The sequence below is a fragment of the Rhagoletis zephyria genome, unplaced genomic scaffold (genome assembly GCF_001687245.7).
Source record: "Rhagoletis zephyria isolate East Lansing unplaced genomic scaffold, Rhagoletis_zephyria_1.1 Rzeph_scaffold_09594, whole genome shotgun sequence".
Lineage (NCBI taxonomy): Eukaryota > Metazoa > Arthropoda > Insecta > Diptera > Tephritidae > Rhagoletis > Rhagoletis zephyria.
In genome coordinates, this window is record NW_016166672.1 from 12,280 (window position 1) to 20,802 (window position 8,523).

Below are 8,523 nucleotides of genomic sequence, written 5' to 3' on the forward strand. Positions count from 1 at the left end.
GATTTTAAGAATGCCAAGAATATTTCCTTAGAAAATCCAGAACGAAAGCGTATTTTTATTGAGCAAATATTTCATATGGTCGATTCGGGTGAACTTCATATGGAGGATATTCTAGATGAGGCGCTATCCATGTTGATGGTGGTGAGTGGGAAATGAACTCAGTTAGTTTCCTGTTCTTATAGATATTTTTAAATATTATTTCTTCTTTGCAAGTCATTCGAAACGATTTCAACAAGTGTTCTGGTCAACGTGCTGCTTTTGGCTATGCACGAGGATTGTCAGCGTAAATTACGCGAAGAAATCGCAACAACTTTTCCCAACAAATCACAAATAATCAATATTGATCCAGCGCTGTTGTTGCAAATGAAATATCTTGATGCCATCGTTTATGAATCGCTGCGCTTGCTCACCACCGTACCATTCAATATGCGCGCTGTGAGTAGAGATTTTTATTTTCAACTAGCCACTGGCAGCGGTTCAACTACTCGGCGAGTCAAAGTACCAAAAGATACTGCCTTGGTATTTGATGTTTTCAATATGCAACGTGATGCCAAGTATTGGGGTGCGCATGCCAAAGAATTTCACCCAGAGCATTTTGCAACAGGAAGTGGTGGATCAGCGGAACGGCATCCTTATTCATTTGTGCCATTTGCCAAGGGATTACGTTACTGCATTGGTAAAATTGAAATTAATATGTATGTGTGCATCTGTGATTATGTAAATTAGACCGTACCTGTGTAAAAAAGTTCGGCAAGGTAATTTCGAAAAAAAAAATCAAAAACAGATTATAAATGTCGCAGATAGGACGTATAATGTAAAAAACCGATCCCTAGGGGCGGCAAAATTTTTTTTTTTCGAAATGGTCTCACAAAAATACTTTAGACTCGGGGGTATTCGGCCAACTTTTTTTGTTTGCTTGTAAGGAGGTAGGTACGGTCTAATTTACATACATACAGTGACTCAAATAAGTGACCAAGTGTTGATTATTTTAAATGTTCACAATGGTATTCAACTTATTTTTTTTCAAACTTTATACAAAATTTAGCAGAACTCTTTAGTCGGTTGAAACTTGTAGAAATTTTCTAAAGATTTAGATCAAAAAGTTTGAAATTTTGTTGAATTTTCCTAAGTTTTGCATAGAGTTTGAAACTTTTATTTATGTGGTTTAGTTAAAGCTTGCACAATATTTTTATACCACACGTTACTGTATATGCTTCTTATTTTTTTTTTAATTTTTTGTTTGTAGGGAATCGCTATTCGATGTACTTGGCTAAAATATTTCTGGTAAAATTAATTTATCACTTTGAATTTGGTACCTCAACAAAACTGAGTGATTTAGTATTTGTAAATGGCATTTCGTTGAAATTTGGAAATAGCGAAAGCATAAAATTTCAAATAAAAAGACGCAGTGACTGCAGCGGCGTATAGTTCTTCTTTGTCGTCTTTAGCCATGGATGAATTTAACCTCGAATAAACTCAGTGGTTGCACAAAGCCTTTGAAATGGTTTATCGCTATAAAAAAAAATTTCACATATTTTATACTTTTCTAAATTTAAATAAATAATTAGATATGTATTAATTAAAAAAAGACTCATTATTTTCGTTAAGCTTCAACCCATCCCACCACTGCCGGCCGTCCACTCAACCCTTAATGCGATGTGCCGCGAGAAAGAGCAAGTAGCGCAGCCTTTGCACTCGCTCCAGCGTTTTGAATAGCGTGGTCTTCTCCTTTGCATTTCACCACACGAGGACTCCATGAACATGAATGGGTTTAGATTTGCTTTCTAGAGTTTTGCAGAATAAAACAATTTTGAGATTAATTTAACACTTTTTATTATTGATTGTGGAATAAGGCAGCTAAATTTGTTTTCCTTTGAACCGGCTTATAATTAAATTTTCAACTTGCCAGAAAATACAAAAAGCCGGGTCCAAACATCTAGTTTAATTTACTGTTTTTTTCGCTTAATATTAACACAAATTCCAACTTGTGCTGGAATGTAAATACATGTCCTTTGAAAAAATTTACAACATTGCCTTGGGCCTTATTAATTAATATTTGTATACCTAAATATCTGAGTAAATAACTAATGCTCTAATAAAATAATAAGTCTACATACATACATACATAAGTAAGTTAATTCAGATTACCCAAATTAAGGTAAATCTAAGTTTTTGTAGTTTTTTCTGTTCGCCGGTCCGAAGAGACTAAGCAAAATAGGCAACAGAATGAGACCATGCGCTGCTCCTATTAAAACGATGCCGAGATACATGCGGAAGTAGAATACTTGAAATACTTGCGATTTGGAGAAACCCAAAACGATGATACCGGCAAACTTCGTTAGGGTAATACCCGACAGAACGCTGCTTCCAGTTACCACTAGCGCCTGCCTTGCTCGCTCCTCCTTATTACCATTCTCATTCTTATACGAACGTATTATATGTGCAACGAACTCTACACCAATGCCAATGCATACCACTAAATTCACCAGCGAAATTGCGTTCAGTGTAATATTCCATGCCCACATCATGCCGATCATATTGATCAGGATTATCAGCACCATGAATGTGACCATCAAAGCTGATGGAAAATCTAAGCCGGTGATGAGTAGTGTAACGTTGAATATAGCCAATAGTGTGATGGCGAGAGAGAAGAGCGCATCATGCCAAATGGTGAGGTATTGTTCATAGAATATGAAGAAAACACAATAGGGGAAAATGGTCACGTCGTATTCGTATTCGGCAAACATTGCATTGATATCGGCGGCAATGCGACGCGCTTCACGAAGTGCCGTGTAGAATTGAACCGATGTGGTAGATGTGGTGGAATACTGCAACATGTAGGTGTCCAAAATGTCAGAATCGCCTTGCTCGTCCAGTGTATATATGACCGCCTACGGGGGGAGGTAGAGATTAGTTAGGAGTTGAAAGAATTGCGAACAAACGACGCTTACATCCGCATACGAAGCGCGTCCTGCTTTGGCACATTCGCTATCAGGTAGATCGGATAAGAAATATGGTATGTATTTTCTGAAGGTTTCCGATGTGGGGCGCAAACCATCTTCAGAGAATTCACGATCACAGGCCACACAATCATCGTCTTTTGAGTCTGTGAAACAATGAAATGCAAACAATTACTTTGCAAATTAAATTCTATACCACGGAGTGAGGTGAACACTTACTGCTTGGACAGAAGGTACCATCGGTAGAGTTAACCTTACAGCAATCGCCAATGGCAAGCCAATCGACGTAATCGTCTATCCAAGAGCTAGCTGAACGCGCCAAGTAAGTGCTGTATGGAAATACATTTTTATACGTAAAACAAAATGTCAATAACAATTAAAAATTTATGAAATTGTATAAAAAGTTCTTGCATATTATTTGTAAACGCTGAATAATTCCGATTGAATGCTTTTATTTTGCGCAATGTGAGCAAAAATTTTGACAGATGGTTTACGCGGCCGTAATGTTACGAGGTAAACTATGTATTATGAGGCATTTACGCGTTTAGGTGAATACGCTGATTATTTTTATTCCGTTGATGAAATTTTTAAAAATTTTTATGCAGACCTTTTAAACTTAAACCTTTCCATAACATTAAATATTTTTTAAAATTAATTTTATTTATAATTCCGATGGAAAAACAGTATCGATTTTGTTTAGTTTGTGATTCACCCTAATGTAGATATATTTTGGTTTAAATTTAAAATTTGCGTGCTACTCACATTTCGGGATAAAGAGACTGCTGATAAAGCTTCACCGACACAGAAACATTATTACACTGCACGCCACCGCAAATCAGATTCTGGTGATCGCGTAGCGTGTAATTTAGGCCAGGCTTCAGCACCCAATACACAGGCGCACCCATTGACAAAAGTTCACTCATATATTGAAAATATTTGACGACGTGCGAGTCGGTTGGCATGGACAGCTCCTGATCTAGTCCGACTTCGACAGAAGGCGCCACCATTAGCGATAAGCAAGTGACAATTGTGAATACAATTAAAACGATGATCTTGACAGATCTGTGGAATTAAATTAAACAAAAGGCTATATGATCATACCTCATATCCAAGAACCAAAAATTTCTTACTTTGAAAACAAGAAGGGAGCATAGAAGTTCCTGAAAACCTTCTCTAATACACCAACATCTTGACCATCACTCAATTCAGGCTTTTTCGAAGTTTTAATGCAACATAAAAGATCAAAACGTCCATTTTCCAAACGACGCTCATCCAAGGCCATGAAAGCGACAAATGCCGTAAGCTGAAAGAGGAAATTTAGCAAAATAGCTGCCGCTGCGTACATAGCGAAGGTCTTAACCGCTGGCATATCCGATATGGCACCTAAAGAGAACTAAGGGTTGTAATTTCGTACAATTAAGGGGCCACAGTCACCGCGGCGGGCACGTACCTATGGCGAAACAGGCAAACTCTGAACCAGCAGTCTGTAGAATCGACGGACCGACACGCGCCATCGCCTCGCCAATCGCTTCGGCTACACTATTATACTGCTTCCTATCTAAACGGTGATAGGCGTGCACCATAATGAAAATATTATCCACACCAACGGCCAACACCAAAAACGGTATCACCTCAATGGCGAGCATTGTAGTTGTGACGTTCAAGTAACTCCAGAAGCCCAAACTGCAAACGACCGAAGCCAAAACGACGATAATACCGGCGATGGCGAGTACTATTTTCGATTCACGGAAGAAACCAGCACAACTGCGTATTTTACCCAATGCAATGGCGACGTAGACAAACATAACAACATAGCTAATTACAACAGTAGAAACTTCACCTTCCGAAAGCTCAACAATTGCGTCCTGGATGGATCTTTCGGCGGAAAAGGCAAATTCCATTTTGTCGCTGGTATAATTTTTGAGAAAGTCGATGAAGGTTTTCTCCCACTCCATATTGGGCTGGAGCTGTTGTTCGGTGCGACGGTTTTTGCCGACAAACGTTACCACCACGCCAGTGGCAAGCTGATAATCCGGATCTTCACTAGCTGAAACTTTCGGCATGCCGCCTACAGAAATACCAGGTTCAATGGGACCGCCATAAGGGCCATAACAAGACTCCAACATTGGAACTCTATAGAAACATAGAGGTATCTCACAGTAAGCACCTAATTCATACTCGTACATGATCGTATATATATAGTACGTACATTAGGGTGGTCCAAAATAATTAAAATTCGAATTTTAATGCTCTCACCCCCTAGGATTATTCTATATCAAGAAAAAAGTGTACCCCTATTTTTGATTTTTATGGCAAAAAATATATAGAGGTCGCTCAAAGCACTCAATTTTTGGACCACCCTAATGAACATACATATATTATAGGATGCAATGCACATAGAATTCACTCACCGGAGGCAATCCTCAAGTTGATTAAGATAGTTGTTAGTGTAACCATCTGAATCTACATACTCTAAATCAAACTCATCCATATTATTTTGGAAGTAGCCAAAAATGGATTGCACCAAGCAATCATCAGTGGTCGCTTCCACTCCGGTATATAACATAGGCGCATAGCAAACATCGGCTAATGTAACACCGGTTTCTGTGGTTATTGCTTCAATTTGTTGTTGCAACGTGAAGACCTCTTTTAGGAAACTTTTTTCGAATGCTGGCCCAAATGTCAATATGCCCGTTGATGTGTTGTGCGTGAACTAAAACGAAGAATGCAAGTTAATACAATTAAGTACTTCCCGTTCCCGATATCTACTAAAAATATACGTGCCAAAGTTCACTTACACTCGATTGGTTAATGGGTTTGAAGAATATCTGATTGGTGCGATAGAAGGGTCCGAAACGTTCATCAAAGTAATCTTTTTCCAAACGTGTTTGACTATCTTCGCTAGCCCAAAGCTCAATTGGGTCTGTGGTGACACTTACGTATCTCATGCCATAGGATAGTCCCCCAATCACCCAGGAACAAATTGCCAAAATAAGTACGGGATTTTTTGCACAGAAATATCCCCAAGCACGAAAACTCTTAGAGAGTATAGTATTCACGCAGCTAAAACCCGCACAACAGCTTGACATCTTGATTTTCGGTTTGCAGATATTCAGTGAGCCGCAAAGTATGAACACCATGACGAGGGCGCCGAATACGAGCGAGACTATGAAAGTAATTCCATAAAGTCCGGCTATCATATAGCTTTCTGCCTGCCCAGTAGGAGCGTCCATATAGGGACAGGAGGCACTGCAATCAACACATGAGCACGCAAATGTGCCGTCATAGGCTTCCGAACAATTTTTCGCTGGTACAACCAGACGTGGTAGCTCGCTTGTTTCATTTAAAAACTCGTAATTTATGGGGAATGGTACATAATCACTCAAAGTTGGGTCACCCATGAAGATGTACCATTTGCGATGATCGCAGGTCTTTGCGTTATATGCGCCACATGCTAGATCCATGGCTGGACGACCCGTCTGTGTGTGTTGAATCCCGCGCAACTATCGTAGACTAGCTCTACGGACGCATCATCGATACGGTAATCGATTTCCTCAATATATTCATGGTCATCGTACGTCTCATTATAGGGTACCAAAAAGAGGCTATGATTCTGCGCGCAGGTCAAGCCACAAATTGAGTAGGCCATATTGTAAACGCAAGTGGGACAGCGGGAGAAGACACCGTCGATTTGTGATAAACCCGATTCCATTGTGCGCAGCTGAGCAGCGTCACAGCAGAGCATGAGAGGCTCTATATACATATATAAGAACATAGAAGTGTAGAATGTAAGTTTTGAGCTTTATAAGATTAAGATTCGAATAAAAATAATTTTTTTGTTGTATCGCATTTTACCATCGGGGTCCGAAGACTTGTATTCAGCATACCAAAGTGGGCAGCGTCGTTTAAAAATCGCTTCAGCGCTGGTATCATTCAATGGTTGCGGTGGACTATTGACAGCTTTATTAAGCCAATGCTGCCCAACCGCGTGACTCTGGCCATACCAAATGCAATGTGGCTCCTCGTCCTCAGCTGCGGTGGTAAAGTTTAACATCCATGTTGAGGCAATTATCAGCCATAACGAAACAAATATCACCGTCTTTTCTGCAAGAATAGAAATAAATGCAGTTGTGAATAAAAATTTTGAATGTGCAGGAGCATTTCCACAGAATAAGACTTAAATGCGTGGATTAAACTGATATTGTGTTGGCATTCGAAAAAAAAAACAACTAAGCATATGCCATGTTATTACCAAAACCCACTTAGGAGGCTAAGAGCTCATATCAACTACTCTACACTGAGGGAAATAATGCATAGTAAAAATTACAACCTTATATTTGATTATCCTTTAAAAATGCTCATATATAAAAATATTATTTCCATACCGAAATTTAGTACGTACGTATTTGAAGCCTTTGAAATACTGTATATGCAATTGTAAATATGAGACATATAATTTCATACATTTTTGATTATTTCTTATTTTTTCGTTCATTGGTAAAATCACGATTGCGATTATGTTTGTAAGTAATCAATTATTTATTAATCATTTAAAAGGTGCAAGTAATGGTATTTAATCATTAAATTGTTCCCTTACAAACACTATCTAATTAATAATCATTATTTAATAGGTCTGGTTTGAATTAAATCTCTTTTCTCAGTGTAAAGTAGAGCTCCCATTTAAATATGTGAATTCACAGCTTTCACTCCTTTATGCAACCTAATGTGAACAACCGTACTTCTTTCGGAAGTACAGTATTTCTAGCTTTTAGCTCTTTTATTTCGTACATCGAAGTATAGTCTTCTTCTTCTTAGCGATATCTTGCACTTCAGTTCCTGGACTTCGCCGATCTTCTGGATGATCGTCACATGGCCTGGGCGATAAATTCGTTCAAACCATTAACGCAGCTGCATAGGGTCCTGAAGATGTCGTGCAATTGGTTCAAACCTATTTATGCGAACTGCGAGAGGACCGGGTACATCCTCAAGGCTTGGAGGGTAGTCAGTGTTGCGTTCATACCGAAAGCCGGAGAGGGCTGTCATGTATTTTGGGCCTATCAATCCCTTTTCGTTTTTGCTAAAAACGCTAGAGAGACTGCTAGGCCTGTACTTAATAAACGCAGTTCCTCGTGACTGTCTTTCAAGAGCCCAACATGCTTATTGCAAGAAAAAATGGCAACACTGGCGCATAGTCAATAGGGACACACCACATGGTGGTGTTCTCTCTCCCCTGCTCTGGATGGCGTTTGTAAACGACCTTCTAGAGGAACCGGGAAAAGTGGGCTGTCGCGTGTTCTCCTATGTAGATGATGTGAAACTTCTGGTTAATGGACGATTTCCATCCACCCTTTTCGATCTGGCTCAAGGTTACCTTAACCAGGTAACTAGCTGGGCGATCAGCGACCATTTTCGCATCACGAACTTCTATTGGGATAAGGGGAAAGCGGCTGGTAACACTCTGGAGTTCTGAAGGGCTTTGACTTCGCCCTGAACACATAGATTACAGCGCCTTCGAAATGGCTCCCAGAAGCTCCTTCTCTACCTATATTCCCTCAAGAGCGGA

The 8,523-nt window shown here is 39.5% G+C and overlaps 2 protein-coding genes across 2 annotated transcripts in view; one reads left to right on the forward strand and one right to left on the reverse strand.

Moving 5' to 3' along the window:
• LOC108375904 (probable cytochrome P450 318a1) overlaps positions 1–1,501 on the forward strand; it is a gene marked incomplete at its 5' end in the record, with an annotated part of 13,091 nt that extends 11,590 nt beyond the window's left edge. The window contains one exon of the mRNA XM_017632054.1: positions 1,247–1,501. Coding sequence (XP_017487543.1) covers positions 1,247–1,428 — 182 coding nt within the window. The remainder of the gene's footprint in view (positions 1–1,246) is intronic.
• A 461-nt stretch (positions 1,502–1,962) lies between these two features.
• On the reverse strand, positions 1,963–7,064 carry LOC108375905 (Niemann-Pick C1 protein-like; the record flags this gene model as incomplete). The annotated part of the gene is given in 10 exon segments (XM_017632055.1): positions 1,963–2,891; positions 2,952–3,106; positions 3,180–3,289; positions 3,723–4,022; positions 4,091–4,343; positions 4,411–5,093; positions 5,372–5,673; positions 5,759–6,453; positions 6,456–6,713; positions 6,816–7,064. Coding segments are annotated over 10 exon segments (3,743 nt in total), but the record flags the coding sequence as incomplete, so codon positions are not given.
• Positions 7,065–8,523: the final 1,459 nt, after the last annotated feature.